Source organism: Fukomys damarensis, unplaced genomic scaffold (assembly GCF_012274545.1).
Source record: "Fukomys damarensis isolate Sample0158 unplaced genomic scaffold, DMR_v1.0_HiC HiC_scaffold_11, whole genome shotgun sequence".
NCBI classification, from domain to species: domain Eukaryota; kingdom Metazoa; phylum Chordata; class Mammalia; order Rodentia; family Bathyergidae; genus Fukomys; species Fukomys damarensis.
Window position 1 is genome coordinate 36,582,413 of NW_022900923.1, and position 21,669 is coordinate 36,604,081.

The 21,669-nt window shown below is 35.2% G+C and overlaps 1 protein-coding gene across 1 annotated transcript in view; it reads right to left on the reverse strand.

Annotated features, from left to right (window-relative positions):
- The window catches only part of Kcnt2 (potassium sodium-activated channel subfamily T member 2), a 253,856-nt gene that overhangs the window by 156,677 nt on the left and 75,510 nt on the right, over positions 1 to 21,669 (reverse strand). Inside the window, exons 9-12 of the mRNA XM_033762145.1 lie at positions 10,765 to 10,945; positions 9,611 to 9,775; positions 7,490 to 7,626; positions 4,556 to 4,619 (exon numbers count right to left, since the gene is read on the reverse strand). Of these exons, the coding sequence (XP_033618036.1) occupies positions 4,556 to 4,619; positions 7,490 to 7,626; positions 9,611 to 9,775; positions 10,765 to 10,945 (547 nt within the window). The remainder of the gene's footprint in view (positions 1 to 4,555; positions 4,620 to 7,489; positions 7,627 to 9,610; positions 9,776 to 10,764; positions 10,946 to 21,669) is intronic.

The window sequence follows — 21,669 nt, forward strand, 5'->3', positions numbered from 1 at the left end:
CAGGCATTTTACTAATTAACTTAGCATATTTATCCTTGGAATTGAAACTAAGGAAAGAAAAATTTCATGCCCAATTTTAACTATTTAACAAGTATTTTCTAAAGATTCAATATAAATGATCTTATATTTTTGCTCACTTATTTTAAAATAAAATTATGTTTTAGCTTTTTGAACTGTGAGTAAAATATGAATGTATACTTGTATCATATCTAATTGTTTATGATACAATTTTCAACACACATTGAAAAGTACATAGCCTAAGAATGAGTTTTGACTACTACTATTCTTTGGAGGATGGCGAAAATATTTCCCCAAGGAAATCTTATAGTCTGTTCACATGGCCGAGTCACATAATGTGAGCAAGTTCAATTTAAACTGACAATATTTAGCCTAGGACATTGCATCAGTAGGGACACATCAAAGTTCCAAGCTTCATGGCGCTTCCAAGACGTTCACTGAGACCTGGAAGCGTGTAGAAATGACCACAGCACTGGCTTGATCACATTAAAAGGAAAATGAGTTTATTTTTCTCTAAATGAAAACATTTTTAAAAAGCTTTATGGGGCAGGGGATTTGGCTCAGTGGTTCTGCTGCCTGCCTCACAAGCACAAGGCCCGGAGTTTGATCCCGGGTAACATAAATAAATAGCTTAATGCATATAAAGTAATTAAATTGTAGCTAGGTTAGGGAGTCATAAAGAGGAACTCTTTTTTCTCTTCATTTACCTACCCTCCAAAAGGAACTCCTTACTTAATAAGAAAGGTAACTAAGACAATTTGTCTGACCTCACATAGTCATTACAGAGGCTATAAAAACTAACAGCAAAAGAGAAAGCAAAAAAACCAAACTGGTCTAGATATTTTGCAAGCTGTTCATTGGCTTGGAAAGAAACAAAAAGCAGCATTTTCAACTCTCCTGAAGGAATTGAAAACGAGTGCTAGGTGGAGGGGGGATGAAGGGAGGGCAGGGGTATGGGGAAAAATGAGAACCAAGATCTGTCATGTAAAGGTACAAGATCCCAATGGTGAATGCAACTTTACTGTATACCTAAAAAGCACCAATAAACTAAACGAATAAAGAAAAGAAGAAAAGAAAACGAGTGCTGGAGAAGGGCTGAGAATTGTTAGAATGGCTTAACCAATCTCTGTGTCGACACATAAAGTAAGATTGCTCCATCAGGGAGTACACCAGAACTCTCCTAAAAAATAATAAATAACACTTGTGAATGTTATTGCCAAGCAATGCAGGGTTCTCTGTGCTAACACCATCAGCGATTTAATAATGAATGATTGGTCTAGTTTTTATGTGCTCCCTAAATTTCTCTTTTGTTAGAATGATTGTGCCCATCTATAGGCAAAGATGGTGGCTTTTTAAAAAGATAAATGATAGCCTATGTAAATACTCAGATATGACCACACTAGGAATAATCGGCAGTCTATTTCCTAATAATTACTTGAAAATTTATGACTCTCAAAGGGCTGCAGAGATTTTCATGAGTTTCTATGCATACAAATACGCAGTAGGTGAGACTCTCCACTATGCCAAAGGAGCAGAGATGCAGTACATTTAATGCCACTTATTTATTAGAGTTTTCTTCTTAAACTTCTGTCAAGACATAAAACTCTATGCAATAACCAGCACCCAGCAATACCCTCTTCATGCTACTCTGATCAAGATGCCCTAACATGACAATAACATCCCTGTTTGGTTTCTAAGGATTTTCTTGCTCTCCCTAAATCCAACAACTTCTTGTTATTTTACTAAACTTTTCACAGATCTAGAATGCTACATCGTTACTTGTTTTTTGCAAGCGTAACAGCTATTAAATCCTACCTCTTTCACTACCCTTAATTTGCCTTGTCTTGCACTATTTTCTTTCAAGTCACAGTTGTGACTAAGACAATACTGTCACCCACTTTAGGGATGAAAGCTGAATTTAAAATTATGTAAGTACACAAAAATATATGCATTTTGGATATAGTCATTATTTTGCTAGCATCTGCAGGATACATAAAGCTGAGGAATCCATTTATCTCCTCATGACAAAAAGTTCATTGCTTAGATATCCAAATTCTTGCCTAGAAATAATTATTTTTTAAATTCCAGGTAATCAAAAAGATTGTCAAAACTATACATGTACGGCATTAAAATAACTCCCTGAGTTGCACAAAATAGGAGCACCTCCCCTCTCTGACCTATGGCATAGTTCTACTCTCCTGGAGGTGGTCATTTTAGAGACCTAATACTGACTATTCTCTTATTTGCCTTCATATCTATAAATATGTCTTCACAGCTATTTCTTGATTCTAGAATTTTAAATATCATCTGCTGGCTTCCTGTGATGGACTAGGAGGACATAGCTTCCTTGACACACCCTCAACCCACCATACACTATCCTTTTTCACATGCTTTGACGAGTGTTCGATGAAAAATTTGATGAGATCAATATCCAATGGATTTATAGACAAGCTTACAGGATCAGGGGCACAATAGATACAGCACATGGATCATCTTCACATTGCAACGACAGAGGTTCCAGTAGCCTTCTGCCTAAGAAGCTGGAAGTCGCAGAACAGGAGCGATCAATGATACAACCCAAGTCCTAAACGGAAGGCCTAGAAGTTTCCTGGGGAGAGGCTGGTATGAGTTTGCAATGAAAGGCTAACGAAACTAATCTGATATCTATAAGCAAAGGAAGAAGTAGCAAAAGATGCCCCACGCAAGCAAAATGGAGCTTTCCAAAGGAAGGCAGATGTTCTCTTTCATTCCATTCAGGATGAAGCTTGTTAGATGGTGCTACCCACCATTAGGGTGAGTCTTCTTCCCCTTCTCCCACTATTTGGGAGCCTGTAGAAACCTCTCTAGAAAAATGTAACAGACCAAAGCAGAAGTGTGATTTACTAATCCATTGGGCATTTCTTAATCCAATCCAGTAGATAACCACAATTAATGCCCTCAGAGTATCTCTCAGTCAAATTATCCAAATAGTAAACCTCTCTTCCAGTTTTGGGAAAGCAACTGGCAACTGAATGTGTGGAAATATTGAAGGGATACCTATCTTTTACAGAATTTCAACCTTTTACAACAAACCAACTACGGAACTATTGAAGTGGTGTTCGAAGGAACCGAACCTGATGTGATCTAAATTAAATCAGTAAATGTGGAGAAGGAAGAGTAGTGATTTTCAAATGTATATATTTTTTTCAAAAACAGTATCTGAGTACTTTTTCCATCACTTTTTTGGGGGGAGGGGGGTGATGTGCAACTATTAGCTCTCTGAGACTGCCCTAACAAAGTGTTCCAAACTGAGAGGCTTAAACAATGGAAACTTACTTCTCACAATTGTGGATACTGGAATTGTGGATCCAAGGCATGGGGAAGGTTGGATCCACATAAGATCTGGGAGGGAAGTCTGTACCAGGCCTCTCTCTGGCTGCTTCATGTTCACTTAGAGTGGCCCCTGTATACATGGCTGTCTTAACACATTCTTCTATTATCAGAGACAGGTCATATGGATGAGGCCTCGTACTAATCACTTCATAATTTTCACAGATTATCTCCCTTAAAACATTATCTCCAAAATACTGTCTCTAAAACATTATCTCACATTCTGAGCTCCTGGCGGTTGCTACCACAACATATGAATTCTATGGGGAAACAACAGCACCCATCCCAGCCTCATTCAAAAGAAAGATGAGAGCATTGGTTTCAAATTTATAAAAATGACTAAAGAGTTTTGGTAAATTAGAGTGAGGAAATCACAGTTTGCCACATTCAAGATTCATAATACAGTGGAGTGCCAGAAACAATTAAACAAATTATCTTTGCATATTTTGCCTTTTCTCTATTCTCTGTAAAAGCTATCAAGTATTCACTTTTATCTGTACACCACAGACATAGCTACCAATCCACTTATTGGCTTAGAAATGCACTAAGTAACAGTACTTAGCAGTAACAAAGCATTTAAAAATATAATTATACTCGATTTTTAAACATAGGTTATAATTTAATAATTTATTCTAGTTACAAGCTTTTAGAATTTTGAACCTAAGAAAAGTATCAGAGAGACACTGTAACTCAAATGTTAATAAGAACAGATGTATTTCATGACTGTCTGGGGATCTTTTTTAAATATACAGATTTCTGATCTCCACCCCAAATATGTTGAATAGAGTTTCTACAAATGTATATTTCTTAGATACTATCCAGTTGATTTGATTACAGACGGCTTGATCTATCTGCCTCAGCTTAGAGTTGAGGAAATTAATTACATATGTAGGACATATTTAACACACGCGATAATAAAAATGGCCTACTTCTGTTTTAATTTTGATTAAGAAAAGTAGACTAGATGAATTTACTTCAAGAACAACTTTGCTGAAACACAGTATCAATGTTTATCTTATGTTATGAACATGACAGCTAAGAGATATTTTCCACTCCTCAGTAAAGTTTTCAGTTTGCCAATATTGGTAAATTTTTAAAAAATCAAATTAACAAAAATTTTCTAGCGTGTGGAGAGTATACCTACTACAGGAGATTTTTGGAAACTTACAGATGATGTTCTGTCCACTTCACAGCGGCTACTCAGAATAAAGCAAGCTTCAGCATCATCCATCCTAAACACAGAGGAAACAAAACAATCTCAGACTGAGGTAGCTGTTGAGGTAGGATTTTAACCGTTGGTCCATAGAGTATGCGTAGAATATGTGTATCCTTATCTGAAGAGAAAGGTAAATTTCTAGCAGATCACGACTATACTTGATAGTTAATATATGTGCACATATATCAGAGTGGTCTATGAACAAAGTAAAAGCTTCTATTGTCTTTTCTGACTATATAGTTTCACATACAAGCTTTGCATAAATTAAGGATGGCTACTGGCCTATATTTCATGATTAATTACATTTCAACTTCAAGCCCCATGAAACCACCAAAGAGTAGAGTTGCTCAGCATTCATAAATCAGAGTCTACTGCACACTCATATTTCCTAGATGATGCATTGTCTCATTTCCAAACCCCTTCCCCTCATGCTGACATTCTGTATTTCCTAAACATCACGCTAAAGAAATACGCTTTAGTGCTTGATACACAATATCGTATAAGCAGAAGAATGTTTATTTTAAAAATGAAGAATGATTTAATTTTCTGGTACACGGTGATAAAACAAACCCTTCCTAAAAAAACATTTTTCTATGGAAAGAAAAATGTCCATGAAATTAATCCAAACCAAACAGCTCTGAAGAACACAGAGTCATGAGCACTAAGATAATATGAGTGTTGAATAACACTTTTTAAACATTATTTTCAATGAAGCAATTCATAACTCATGCAACTGACCTTTGGAACTTGTCTGAAGAATTCTACTCCTTGTTCCATGCATGGGGAATTGTGTTGAAGAATGTATTAGTTAACATTAAATCCCAAGTCTTTGATATGAATTTAGGATTAGAAATGAACATAAAAATGGATACTGTACCACACTAATTTCTTTCTTAACTCAGTTTTTGGGAGAATTAGCAGCTGTCTACCCCTTTTTTGTTTTCCCTTTCTTACTTTTTTCTTTTTCTTTTTCTCTCTTTTTGATACCAGGGATAGGATCTTCCACTTGCAAGACAGGCAGTGGAATCAATGAGTTAGATACCCAGTGAGCGCTCTCTCTCTCTCTCTCTCTCCTTCCTCCCTCCCCTCCCTTTTCTCTATCTCTCTTTCTTTCTTTCTTTTCATTCTCTCTTTCCCTTTCATTTTTATACAGGAATGTTTCCTATAAATGATTGACTCTGCTGAAAAATCACTTTAATACTACTGACAATAAATCAGTTATGTTAATCTTAAATAATCTCCAGTTTAGTTACTAACAGCTTAGATTAATTTCTTAGAAAAAAAAAGCTTCCATGTATTATACAAATTTATACAGAAAATACTATGGACATTACCCATGTTTATTTTGAGAAGAACTTAATACAATAAATTAAGCATAATAATTATCCACACAAATTAATATGAAGATCCATATATGAATATCTAAGCAATTATTTCTTTAGGCAAAGAAGTCATGGTGTAGATAAAAAATTGTGAACACCCAAAGCAAAGGTTTACTTGAGATACTAGGAACATCTGATGATTTCTAGAACTGTCTTATGTGCAATAATTATATATATGAAATAATCCGCCCAAAACACTAACATAATCTCAGAAATATTAAATCAGTGATGTACCATTCACTACATCCTGGTAGTACGGGGTGACTTTTTTGTTTCAGAGATAAAAATCACTGAAAAAGCCCTAAGTTAAGTTGGCTGTAATATTTATGAACCAGATGTAATTTCAGAGTTCTGGACTACAAGGCTATCCAGTCATTGCTTGAGCAGTCAAGCAACACAAAGTTGCATTTTGTTTTGTTTCCTTTCTCTTCCTTCATGCCACATCTCTCCCTCCCCTCTCTTCCCCCACCTCTCTCTCTCTCTCTCTCTCTCTCATACACATGAGTGTGTGAATGGAGAGAACTTGCATAGGAACACACACAATAATATACATAATTTATATGGCAATTAAAGGCAATCAGAATAAACAAATAAAAAGGAGGGAAGGACAAAGGGAAGAGGAAAAAAAAGGAAGAGAAAGAAGGGGAGGGGAGGGGAAGGGAAGCTCATGTCGTAAAGTTTGGAAGGGAGACTTTAAAATCTGTAAGAGCATGTAGAGCATCTCAAGGGTAAACATGAAGACATGTTGAAAACTTTAAAAGAAGCAGAATCATCTAGCAAAATCATTTTCTACTACGAATTTCTTGTGGCTTCCGAACTAAGGGGTGTTGTCTGGTCGAAGTCCTATTTCTTGACAGGCACAATTCTTCCGTCCTCACGGTTGCATGTGGTAGGACCCCACGCCCTGTGACCAGTGGTTACAACTGCACAGCCATAAGTCAGGTTGGCTGGGACATGCGCAGTCCCAAGAGAGCGCCTCAGCAAGACCTCTCACCTTCCTGAGTCTTCCAGCCCAAGGGATTTTTGTATCTCTGAACCCAGGCCACATAAGTGCTATCTGCTTAGCATATATCGCTAACTCTTCAAATTTAAACCCTAGATCACTACTTTGATATCTCACATAATGTTCAGTCCAAGACTGTGATTTGTGGACTAAAAGTGGTATTGAGGAATTGAGAACTGATTCCAGGACAACAGTGAGTCCGGATGCCTCTGCCATTTCTGACAACTGAGATAATCACAGCATGTCGCATTTCTCCCATGGTGGGGACACAGTCTGCGGACCATTTTTGCCCTAACACAACGTTAGGAAAGATAAGTAAATACACGGGCTTTGTATATTCAACATTTAAATTTGACTAGTGACAGGACCGAGGCTGACTGTCGTACTCAAACATGCCAAAATAAATCTTGCAAAGCTGAAAATTGCTAAAATATAATGGTGACAAAAGATACTAAAGTGTTCAAAACTGCTGCAAGATAGAAAACAGGCAAGGATACCTACTTTGCTCTCAGTAGATCCTGATCTTTCAGGGCTGAGCCTTGAAGGTAGATAACTCTCTGGGACCACATTGGAATTTGTAGTACCCTTCGAACTTGCACATCCATTTCAGTAGGGCACAAAATCACCACATAATAATCCTATTCAAAACAAAACAGGCAGTGTGACAGAGACAATAATTCTGTATCCTGTCTTGCACAGGCAGGTAAAACACTTAAGAACATTCTGAAATATGGACGATAAACTGAAATGAACTCTTACTAATAAATAGAAGTTTACACTCAAGGCAGGAGTGGTGGCCCATGCCTGTAGTCCCAGCACTCTAGCAGGCTAAAGAAAGGACCAGCACATCTGGGCAACTCAGAAAATCGCTGAGACCTTGTCCCAAAGTGAAAAAAAGAAAGAGAGCCTAGGATGTAGTTCAGTATAAAAGCATTGTGTTCTAGCCTCAGTACCAAAAAATAATTGCATTTAAAAGTTAGGCATATAGTAAATATAATTATAGTATAACACATAAGACAGACATACACAAATCTCAGAAATCATTGATTCTAACCTATTTGTAATAACTTTGCACCATAAAAGTACATTAACAGTGATTATACTCTGAGCACTCTTTCAGCTATAAAGTGTTCAGTTATAATTAAAGACGCATGCTAAAATCCACATCGAATACCAGGCAGAAGTGTTGAAGAATCACTTCGTGCCTCAAGTTTTCATCTTTAGAATGAACACTGTGAGGGCTCAGCAGCAGAGCCAACACAGGTAAAGCCCTGGGATTAATAGCCAGCAGGGCAAAAACAAAGGAACTGCGATGGTAATTTACGCACCAATTCGGTAACGTTACGAACAAGTCATTCTCAATAAATTCTGATGAATATCTGAGTAGGAATCAATGAAAACACTAGCAAAGCAAATAAGAGTTTGAAACCAAAATATTTACAATATATGTACCTTTGGCAAAAGTACCAAAGTACTCTAAATGATAGAATGGTTTAAAGCAAACTAATCTATAAACATAGAAATTAGTAAACATTCACTAGTTTACTGCTATGGAATGTAGTTGGAGGAAATTTTTAGAGTTTTAAGAATTCTCTGTATACATCCTAGACAAAATTAATTATTGTGAAATCAAATTTGTCCCCAAAATAGATTTTCTTGATGGCCTAAAATAAATAAACTGGAACTCATGAAAAAAGTTAAAAATCTTAAGATATTAGTGAAGAACACAAATTAATTTTATGAAGACAAAGAAACACATTATATAATTAAGAATCATTAATAAATTCGATTTTTAATAAATGAGAGTCTTTTAAATATAAAATTTCAGTATTTAAAGAGGTCTCCAAAATATTTACAACTCTCTAGAGGGTAGGGATAACTAAATATCCTCTTCAGTGTCTTAATATGGAGTTATTCAACCTCCTGCCATAATTTCATTGAGGAAATATAAGATGAATAGCTTTGCTTTTTAAACTGGAGTAACCATATTATCAGAAAATAAGACTCCTAAATCTACATTGCCTCACAGTCCTGGAAAGTAGAAGTACAAAGACTTCATCTGCATAAACAAATTAAAAGCTGAACTCGTGTCTTCAACTACTGTTGTCCAATTGTTGGTCATTTACTGCTCGTATAAATAGCAACTAGTTTCACTCCAATAAGCATACAAAAGAAAAACATGGAACTTCTAGACTTTCACATTTCCATAACTAATACTTTATATAAATCTGCAGTATTCAAGTGAACAGATGATATTGAAATGGTTTCTTCATTGTTTTATTATATTTTATGTTAAAATTTACTGTTTCGTAAAAATATCATTTAGGCTTTATCCAAGGGATCAAAGCAATTCTTTAATTCAAAGAAATTTTTTCTTTCCAACATTAACATGTTTCCATCTGTCTTTTAGTGTAGATACAGAAGGAAACTTAAGATACTGTTTATTCTTCCAGCATTTTTTCTATGTTCCTGGTTATATTTGTAATTCTTCATTTATTCTTTCTAAATTGGCCATAGAAATAAAAATCCTACAGAATGCAGGCTCCACTGTTCTTTCATTGACTTTGACAATATTGTTGGTAGGTATGATCTAGCATTTGGCATAACATAATTCAAACATACCTGTAGTCTTGGATGAGCATAGAATTCATTTAAAAAATCCATGAGCAAGTCAATCTTCAGTGAACTGACACACAGAACAACATGTTTTTCTGTCTGGGCTCTATGTCGACTGTAGTTTCCACCTGACTTTTGTCTCTCCATCCACAAATATGCCAACTGTTCAAACTGCAAAGTATTTTTACATGTGAATGAAAAACACCAGACATGAGAATTTACAAAAATCAGTGCAGTAGTCTATTATACATATATAAAATTTCTTAGATAAACTCATGAAGATTCAAATAATCAGTGATCCTTTCAACAGTCTGCAGAGGCTACAAATGTACCTCAGGGGCTTCAGGACTTTAAGGAAACACAGTAACATGATTGTGCTATTATATTATATCAGGTCACTAACAGCTTTGTGCATCTGCTCTATATCCTGCATGATATGAGAAGTCATGCACTGAGTAACACAGGAAAGCCTCATAGGTATTTCTCCACATTCATATCCATTTTGGTCCCAAGTCCTGCATGGGAGATAACCTTACCACACATTCAATGCTGTATTTTAGCTGTACATGAGTCCTAACCTGAGCATAATGTCAGAAAGGAAGGCGGAAGAGTGGGAAGGTCAGCTTTGTACCTACACAGGGATATTAAATGCCCCACGGACAAAGTTGTATAATGACCTTGCAAGTATAATTAGCACTGATGAGCACCTGTTTCTGAGTCACTCATTCATGGGCATCCAGGGCTCATTACACGAAAGGATTGGAGATTGCTTCCACTTTTCTTTAGTCACATTTTATATTGTAGTTCCTTTGCAGCTTCTTCACTTATTGCCGCAAATGCAGAATAATATTTGCATAGTATGTCTTAGTTGATCAACATAGACAATTTTTAAGCTATTGCGGTTCATGGTTTTTAGGTGTATATTCAAGAACTATGAGAAATGAATCGGTCACAGATTTATTTCCTTAATCTATTAACCTAAAACTTAGTTATGTGCCTACATGATATAGTTAAATATTCTACAACAGTTCACCATATTAAAAGAATGTGTTAGTATATTATTGTTAGCGGAATAAACCATACTGTATTTTTATTAAATGTAGAATGTTCGATTTTACAAGAATACAAAATTCTCTGAAATGTAACAAGATTAGCTTTACCTGTATTGGCAGAACAACAAGAGCAACACAGATCATAGCAACCACAAAAAGCTTGGAGGACCATGTTTCGGGAGTGACATCACCAAAGCCCACAGTGGAAAATGTCACAATGCAGAAATAAAGAGAGTCGAAAAGATTCAGCTTCTTTCCTATTCGTTCTAGATGTTGGATTCCACAAATGCTAAAGAAACAAATATGCATTAGAATTAACATATGCAAATTGGACACATTATTCTTATTATTATTCTTTTGAAATTTAAATCATTTTGAAATCATTTCATACAGCTATTTAATACCTAGTCGTTCATAATGACGGTTTTCTCCAAAAACTGTAAGTTAAGGCTTCCTTTTCACCGTATACTACTAACAAGATATAGTCTTAACTAATAACCAAAAAAGTGAACCAAAATATCACAAAGTATATTTCAGTAGCATGTAGAATAAACAGACTAAACTTTATGGGTAACACACAAATATGGCTCGAATATGCAATACATACACAGCTAGAAAGACGTGTTAGAATATTTGGCAGTATTTAAGGTACTGAATGGCATCTCCTGACAGTATGCTAAATTGAGAAAAGACAGAAATGGATTAAAGATAGAATTTCTAACCAAAAGAGAAGCAGAACATAAAGATTCAAAAAATTCTGAGCCTGGCCAGATTGTGTAGAATAAAAATGGTCTTCGGGAGAAAACACTAAGGATGGGAGATGAGCCTGAATAGAATGAACTCAGATGCTATTCACAGAAACCAGGGCAGGAAGGCGTTTCAGAGCCCTTTGGGATCGCCACACCTTTCAGCCCAAGAACACCAATGCCAGTGCAGCAGAATGCATTCAAGAAAGGGGCCCAGGTTCGTGTGGGTCTTCTGGGTTTGTGCATTCTGGCACAGTATTCCTAAGCCTCGATAGGTGTGGCTCACACAGGCATGAGGGCACCTCCAGCGGGCCCAGCTGTGGCTCAGGCTGCTGCTCCAGAGGAAACAAGTGATTAATTTGGCAATATTCACATGACACTAACTCTGCAGGGGTGCAGAGTGCCGTAAAGGAATACTACATGGGCTTCAACGGGTAACTGGGAAGGCCACAGAGCTCTATTTGGTGGAGCGCCAAATAGAGCAATATGTAATATAATCAACTTCCTGGGAGAGCCCTTGTCAAGTGTGCAGTGCGCCAGGGCAGGAGAGCTATAGCCATAACTCCAACTTGGGAGGCAGTTGTGTGGTACATCCCCAGAAAAGCCAAAGGTTTTTTACTTTCTTGTCAACAAAACATGTTAGCACGTTTGGAGCTATTACAATGAAATACATGTGTTTTGTGTCTGAGCAGGGCATGAATATTGAGGGACTAGGGACAGAAATGTTACTGTGTCACCATTTCCAAGATTGGTCTTGAAACTTAAATCTCCAGTGCAACAATATTAAAATTAAATCTTTAGAAAAAAACTAAGGTATGAGCCGATACCTCAAGAACAGGAATAGTGATCCTACAAAATGGCTAAAAAGAAGTAGCTAGGACTCTTCTTGCCTTTCTACTTTCCATCATGTGAGAACATAGCAACAAGGCACCATCTTGAATACAGATGGTCTCACCAGGCACCAAGTGTATGGTACCTTGATTTTAGACACCACAGTGCCTGGAACTATGAAAATAAATGTATGCTGCTTATTAATTACTCAGAGTCAAGTACTTAGTGATAGCAGCACTAAAGCACTAACACAATAATGGAATATAATTTAGGAAAGGAAGGAGGGTGAGAGGGCACAAAAGGAAGGAAGGAGGGAGGGAGGGAGGGAAGGAAAAACGGAGGGAGGGAAGGAAAGAAGAGAGGAGTAGAGGGGACTCTACTACTGATGTATACATATTCTAACACAGACAAATTTTAGAAACTTATTGAGTGAAGTCAGATGCAAAAGAGCACATGTTTCTGTTTATGTGGAATCTTCAAACAAAAGACAGACAGCAGATTAGTGGCTTCCTGAATGTGATAGTGGAAATGTGGCAATGGAAACATTCTAAAACTGGATTGTGGTAATGGCTGCACAAGTCTGTAAATATGTTAAAATATGATTGAATTTACACTCAAAATGCATGACTATGATCGTGTGTATGTTATCCTTCTATATAGTTGTTCAAAAAGCTCAGTGCATGCTTTTGGGCACCCATAGAAGCTTCTCTCCACAAGTGGGCAACACAATTATGACAACCAAAAAAATTAAATTATGTCCAATGTTTAAGCACCAGAATTCCCTTTTCTAGAGTTTGTAGATATGTTTACAATTTGTCTAAAGTACATGTCATAAATATTCAATTGTGTTAAATCTTCTTTTCTAATATCAAAATGTAAGCTGGTGAATAGTAGGATGGAAGGGTAGGTATACAGGTAGATAGATGGACAGAGAAAGTAGAGTGCTTATCACTTTACTTCTAAAGTAAGAACTCTTCAGTGTTTTGACTCTGTCTCCAATTTTGTTTAGCAAAATTGCTTTGGAATTTTGTGTAAGCCACAAGCACACAGAAACCAACAATTTGATTCATATCTGTTTATTTGCTCAGCTATCATATTGCATTAGGCAATATTGCCATGCTATTTCTCAAGCTATCCCAATGGCACTTCATATATCTAAAGACAAGAAACCTACGGTAATAACAGATATTTATTTATTTATTTATTTTAGGTACTGGGAATCGAATTCAGGTCCTTGTGCTTTTGAGGTAGACAGCGGAACTACTGAGCTAAATGTCCAGCCCAATAACAGATATTTCTATGGAGTAGATTCTTTTAAAATTTTATCTAAAATGAGATGTATTAAAAAAATAAAATAAAATAAGATGTACTTAATAATGTAAACAATGTACGTATAACTGTTACACTTTGCTAGAAAATCCAGTGAAAAGAAAGGACAATAATTAAGTTACTTATGTTTAAAACTTCAAATATTGCTATATCTTGCTTGACTATCCTTACAAAACCAACCAATGATGACAAGTAGAATATTCAGTTGCTAATTCAGACATAAGGTATCTAAAACTTAAATTGCCAAAAGGACTCCTAGCTTCTTACTGTCCTTCCTAGTTTTCAGTTTGTCTAGGCTTTTTTTTTTTTAAGTCAACTATCTATTTTTCTTCAGAGATCACATGATCATCTATGTTGAAAAGCCAATGGAATATATTACTAACACTAACAGTAGTGGTTTGGCAAAATCATGGAATTTAAGATAAATACATGAAAGTCATTTTTTTTTTCTTCATGCTAGGAGTAAACGATCAGAAATTGAACTTAGAAAAATAATACCATTCACAATAGCATCAAAATATTAAACAAGGACAAATATGACAAAAGATATTAAAGATATTGCTCACAGAAATGTTCAAATGTTGGGCCAGGGATTTAGCTCAGCGGTTCTGCCTCCTGCCTTGCAAGTGCAAGGTCCTGAGTTCGATCCCCAGTACCAGATTAAAAAAAAGAAAGAAGAAAGAAAGAAAGAAATGTTCAAATGTTTAAATTTAAATGATTGGAGCTGGGGATTTAACTCAGTGATTCTGCCACCTGCATCGCAAGTACAAGGACCCAAGTTCGATCCTGGGTAGCAAACAAACACAAACAAACAAACAAACAATAAATAAATGAGAAAATTTAGAGCATTCATAGAATCAGAAGTCCAGATTTAGTGTCAATTTTCTCTAAACTGATCTATAAATTCACCCCCAATCAAAATCCCAGGTTTTGATTTTTAGAATTGATAAACTGTCCTAAAACTCAAATGAAAGTTAAAGAACCCAATAATATTAATAGTAGTTGTCAAAATAATTTAGTAAAAGAACAAAAGTTGGAGGATTAATATTATTTAATTATACATTTAATATAAAAATATAGTAGTAACAGGATCTAATAACTTTAATCCTAGTTACCAAAATAATTTAGTAAAAGGATAAAGTTAGAGAATTAATATTAATTGCTAGATTTGTTTTAAACCTATAGTAATCAAGATTGAGATAGTAACAGAGATGAGTAGATTAAAATTAGACATAGATAAAGTAGATAAAAAGTAGATTAAAATAAATGAATAGATAAAATAAAAAGAGCCCTGGGATGCCTGTGTGCTAAAAGAAAAAAAAAAAAGATGGACTCATGTCTCATACCACATACAAAAATTATCTCAAATACATCATAGAGCTAACTATAAAATTACAAAATATAAAATTTCTACAAGAAATCAATAAAATTTTCCAATATTAAGGTAAGAAGAGATTTCTTGCATGACATGATCCAAAAAATTTCATAGTGATAAGCTGGAGTTTATAAAAATAAAGTTTGTTTTAAAAATAACATATGCTCACATTTTCCTTTTTTAAACATATCCGTTCAACCTCAAATTCAAAAAAGTCAATGAATTCTCTCTTAAAGAACACTCTTTGATCTTTGTGGCATAATGGATTTTGTATGTGTCAAAGTTCAAATCTCCCTAATTTCATCTCTTCTGTGCAGACATGAAGAGATTTAAAATGTGTTATGTTTATATAGCAACTGTATGCAATGAATATGACCATTATATACTGCTAACATGTACTACTAAAAATAAAAAGAAAACATTTTTAAATGATGTTACTCATGTTGCATAGATGGGAAGTCTGTCTCCACATCCTTGAATCTGTGGAAGTTAATGCTTTGATCGATACACATGGTACAAATGACACCATGTAGTTTCAGATACTAGGCCTTAAGAGGTTTACCAGCTCCTTCCTTTTTCTTGAAAGCTGAGGCCATCATACTGTGAAGCAATCGCACAGCCTACTGTAGATCACATAGTAAGTGAACTGCAACTTCCAGACTTGAAAGAAGGGTCATTTTGGATTATTAATTTTTCAGGCTATTTATTACATGACTGAAGTTGAAACAGTAATTGGAAGTGAGACCAGCAGAAAATCTATCTTGGGTTATCCGCCATAAAATTTTAAGAAATAATAAAGTCACTGTTTAAGCAACTAAGTTTGGGGGTTATTTGTTTACATAGCAATAGATATCTGCTACATAGAGAACTGAAGACTCAATTACCTTTCTTTAGTATTTTGTTTATTTATCATAACATACCACACTTGTCTCTGCTTCTGCCAGTCTATTCCTTTCCGCAGAAATGCTTTTCTTTGCAATCTATACTACGAAACTATAGTTTTTTCCAAGCCTCCCTCAAATACGACCTTCCTCATTATGCCTCCCCTGAACAAATTAGAATATTCCTCCCAGATTCCTGGAGCATATGTAGGTCATGTCCTAGGTAGCTAAACTTTTATGAGTATATCAGTTCTTGGTGTTTAATATTTATCATCCACACTCAAACATTATCTAGCTTCATGACAATAATTATGCCATGAATATATTTATTGCCTAAAATACTTAGCACAAAGAACACAGAAGTCACTGACAACTGTCAACTGAACAAAAGAACAACTGACTAAGTTCCTCTTAGATAGTGCCAGAAATATTTCATTCATATGCTTTAGTTTGTTATTGCTGTATATCAAACTCTCCAAAATACAGTGGCCTGAAACAATAATAGAGTTATCATTTCACATAATTCTGTGGGTTCGACAAGATATTTCTCTGGGTTTTCTGAACTCATGTATGTGGCTGGATTCAGCTACAGAGCTTGGCTGGAAGGAAAAATTCCCGATGGCCTCACTTTTGTGCCTGATAATGTTCACTGCTGTCTAGGGCGGCTTCATTATTTATGCACCTCTTGTTTTCTCACGGGCTGGACTGGCTTCCTTACTTTACTGTGGTCAGAGCAGGATTCCAAAAGGGTCAAGAAGGAAACTGCAAGTCCTCTGACGATCTAGCTTTTCTCCACTCTGTTCTATTTATCAAAGTAGATCATAAGGCCCCCTCTCATAGAATGAATGTAGAAGCAGACTTCACGTCTTCGTGAAAAGAGATACAGAAAATTACAAACACATCTTCCAATCTAACAAACCATATGAAGATGATATCTATCATAACTCATAAAAATCTTAATAAATTTTGTTGAATAAATTACAGTTAAAAAAACAAACAAACAAAAAAAAACACTCCGGGCAGTGATTTAGCTCAGTGGTGCCACCACCTGACTCACAAGCAAAAGGTCCCAAATTCGATCCCTCATTCAAAAAAAAAAAAATTACAGTTAAATATTTAATTTCCTTGACACAGTTATAGATAAATCCACACTGAGAAGAACTCCATAATACTTTTTAGCATCTTAGTGTAAATTGCCATTAAAACGAACTTTATTATTATGATATCCCTGGATAACAAGGCCAACATTTTTAAAGGACTCAAAAACACCTATAAATTTATTTTTTATTTATGTGAAAAATGAAAGTGAACTGTAAATAAGAATCACTTTGTAACTGTAGATCACTGCATAGTATGAGTATTTTAATAATACTAATTATCCTACTCCACGAACAAAGATACCTTTCTATTTAATTGTGTCATCAATTTTGTTTCATTATTGGTTTATATTTTTCAGTGTGGAGGTCCTTCACCTTGCTGATTGAATTTACTCTTAAATACTTCTCAACGCCATTATAAATGTGATTGTTCGCGTAATTTGTTTTTTAATACCTCAGTGCTATATTATTAATGCATGCACATAAACTGTGTAAACTCAACCTTACTGAATTCACATGTGCAAACCAAATCCTAGTAAGTTGCTGGCGGGACTTCAGAATTTTCTACATAGAAGCTCACGTCACCAGGAAACAGAGACAATTTCACTTCTTCTCTTCCGGTGTGAATGTCTTTTATTTGTTTTTCCTACCTAATTGCTCCGGTACTGACTTGACAGGAAGCAGTGAGAGTGGGTATCCTTCTTTATCCCTCGCCTAAAAGCAAAAGGTTTCAACTGGTCGCCATGAGTATGATTTAACTGTGATCTCATTATACGTGCCCTTCACTGAGTCGAGGCACAGTACAGGTACAGCCTCATATCCTGTCTACCCCAAAATATGAATCTCCTAAAAACAAGGAGTAGGAAGATAGCTACCAGAGATTAGAAGGAGGAGAGGGGTTAGGGAAAGAGAAAAATACTGATCAGAGAGTACAAAATTTTAGTTAGAATGGAGGAATGAGTTTCGTAATCTGTCACACTGCATGATGACCTCAGCTAATAGTAATGTATTATATATTTTAAAATTGCTAAAACAGCTTTTTAACATGCTCACCACACAAAAGATTGGTGAACTAGTGAGGTGAGGACAATGTTAATTAGCTTGGTTGAATATGCCTATGATATATATATATAGATCCAAATATTTCATTATATTACCCCACAATTATATATAATTTTTAAAACTAAACATAATTTTCTTAATAAATAGTTTTATAATAAATAAATACAGCTACTCCGCCGAGTAGAAGAAAAAATCAGGCATAGAATACTTAAACATTCAGCCCAAGAATAGAGTTACCCTTTTAAAGTATAGATCAAATCTTCTTCCCTCTCCGTTCATAACTAAATATCCATATATTGTGCTCACTATAAAAATCCCAAAGCCACTGGCTCTCCTCTGATCTCATGCTCTAATAGCACATTGTAAATTAGGGCTCTCTACTCACCCTGACCTCTGTGCTATTCCTTAAACATACCAGCCATATACCTAACTCTCCATAGCTCTTTACTGAGATTCTAGTAGACACCTTAAAGTTCACATGTCCAAACCAAACCCTGTGCCTCCTCTCTAAACTTATCCCTCCCAAATTCTTTACTGTATGATCAGTGAAACTACATTTGCAATTGCTTTAGCCAAAAACCTGGATATATTCTTCCTTTTTCTCACAACTTACATCCATGTTCTCAGCAACTCTACTGTTTCTAGCTTGACAGTATATCCAGAATCCACAATGGTGATTCATCATCTTTGCTTGTATCACAGTAATCTATGCCACCATCGTCTTCTCACTGCACTGTGGTAGAAATTTCTCTCCTTTCTCCAACAGCCTATCAGTATAGCAACCACATTAGACTATGAAGACACAGATCAGGATACGATACTCCAACTAAGATACTGATATAGCTTCCCATTTCACTTAGATTAAAAGGGTTTCTTCTTTTATTTGTTGCAAATCGACCCCTCATTCTGTCTTTTTAAGTCATTTTCTGTTCTCTCTGTGGTTGATTCTTCCCCAACTACACTGGCATTATTATTTTATGACCAACATGCAGACACACCCCGCTAAAGGCCTTATCTATCTCATCTATAATATTTGGTCTTACCATAACGTTTATTCTAAATGTCTGGAAACTTCTTTTTCCAGATAGTCTCAACACTAACACTTTACATTCTTCAAATCTTTACTCAAACACCACCTTATCAATGAGACCTATAACAATCGTCATTATGTACTAGTACACTACTATTTTGTAGGATTGATTTTTAAAAATGGTTTATTGCTTTATAATGTTTGGTATCCAGTGGCTGTATTCCTCCAAAAAGTGGGGTCAACTGGGGCACAGAGCCACTTGGTTTCATCATTTATACACAATAAATGTTCACTAAAATGTACCAACCTCATAATAATGTTCATAAATACCTGTTACATGAATAAATAAGGGTCTGGACATAAAGTACACAGATCTCACCTTCTTATATTTAAGTCATCAGGCTTTATATATAAAACAAAGGTAATTTGTAAGAGAAAAATGAAACATGCAAAAACATTCACCAGACTACTGCTTTAATTATGGAGTCTATTACAATTAAGTACTATGATTAAATACCTGTTAAGCAATGAAATTGGACTCATCTTACATTTAAATACTCAACTCAAAAACTTCAACGCAAGACCTTAATCTCTAAGAACTGAAGAGAAAACTGTCTAAAATGGTCACACTTGTAGTCTCAGTCTCACAGAGAAGAAAAGTAGTTCACAGGGGCTGGGAAGGGCGAAGAATTATTGCTCTATAATAAAGTTGAATTTATGTAGATGAGCAAATTCTAAATATCTGCTTATAACACAGTCCCTATTGTTCGTGATGCATTATTGTATGCACTGTAAAATAGGTTCAGAGGGTACTTCTCAGAGCAAGCACTGTTTTACACACACACACACACACACAGAGCATAGAGCATAGCGCATAAGAAAAGTTTTGTAAGTGGTGGATATATTTAGTACATTGATTTTGGTTTTTTGCTGCCATACATGTATGCATAGACGTATTTCAAATTCATCGAAATGCATACACTAAATGAGTGTAATTTTAATATATTGATGTAACTCAGAAAAGCATAAAATAAATAACTTTTGCAAAGTGAGGTAGGTGCAGAAATACACAAACCTATTAGCTTTCCTACAATCTTTAAAACAAAGTCACTAGACTAGAAATATTTAAGTACCATAAGCAAGCAAATCAAGCTATTACTCTCCCTGTAGTCAATATTTATAATCGCAGCATTTATTTTATTTAGGAATAAGTAATGAAATAATTGAAAATGTGGAAATATGAAATGCTTGTGACTTTCTAGAGTCGAGTGTGGTGGCGCTTGCCTGTAATCCCAGCTCTCAGGAGGCTGAGGCAGGAGGATCGCTGTGAGTTCGAGACCAGCCTGGGCTACATAGTGAGTTGCAGGTCAGTCTCAACTACATAGTGAGACCCTGTCTCAAAAAACAAACAAACAAACAAACAAACAAAAAACAGAAAAAATGCTTGTGACTTTCTTATTGAGACTGATCTAGCTTATATAATGTAGAAGTTGCATAATTAAAAATTTGGTTTTTAATAAAAAAAACTGAATACTGGAAGTATAAGATGCATTTACTTAGTAACCTTACACTCTGAAATTCCTGTCACTAACATACTTAAAATGTATTAGAATGACTCAATGAGTTTTGGTTTTGTTTTTCTTTAATTTGTGGGTTTTTTTTCTCTTTAATTCTTTTATTGGTACGTTTTCAGTACATAGTACCTTTACATTCATCATTGGAATCCTGTACCTTTACATGATGTACCTTGGTTCTTCTTTTTATCCCATTCCCCTGCCCTTCAACCCCTCCACCCCTCCTTATTTGCAAAGCTTTGTTGCTATAACTGTTTACTAATCAAATGCTTGATAGGTAAGCCCATCCCATTAGTGACTACTGCAACACTAAGTTCAGTCAGGTTACTATACACCTTAACACACATACGAATGGTCGGTTTATGTCTCATAGAAGAAAAACTACTCTTACTATTAGACAAGGATTAGATTGTATTAGATGAGCAATCTAGACTGCACTGTAATTTTTATTTTTGCCTTTCCAACTATTTACCTCTTTCTCTCTCTCTCTCTCTCTCTCTCTCTCTCTACATATGTATATATACATATATAAAATCACCTTTCTGAAAGGTCTAGTTTTCAAAGGTGTTTTGCAAATATTTCCTCTGCCTAATTAAATTCTAAAGGCAGAACATGTGCATATTTTAATGTAGTCTTTCAATTTTATAGAATTTTTAAAATAGATTTTAAAAAGTATTTAACATTACTTGTGTTGATGTTTTTCTTTTACAAAGATGCACATTAAGATATGAATATTTTTAAAGTATCAAAAGAGTCTAGAATGCTCTAATTCACATATATGACTTTTCTGATAATTATTGGAAATTATGCAACTTTTAAATAACTGTGTGTATTTTATTTGTTTGTTTGTTTATTCATTTATTCGGTACTGGGGATCATACTCTGGACCTTGCACTTGTGAATCAGGCGGTGGCACCACTGAGCTAAATCTCTGGCCCAACTGTGTGTATTTTATGCAGATTGAATGTTTTTGTTTACAGAAAAACAATGAAGAATTTGAAGATAAAAATATCTATATTACCATTCTGTTATAATTCATATACAATATATTTTATATTGTTCATATAAACTATCACTTCTATTTTATT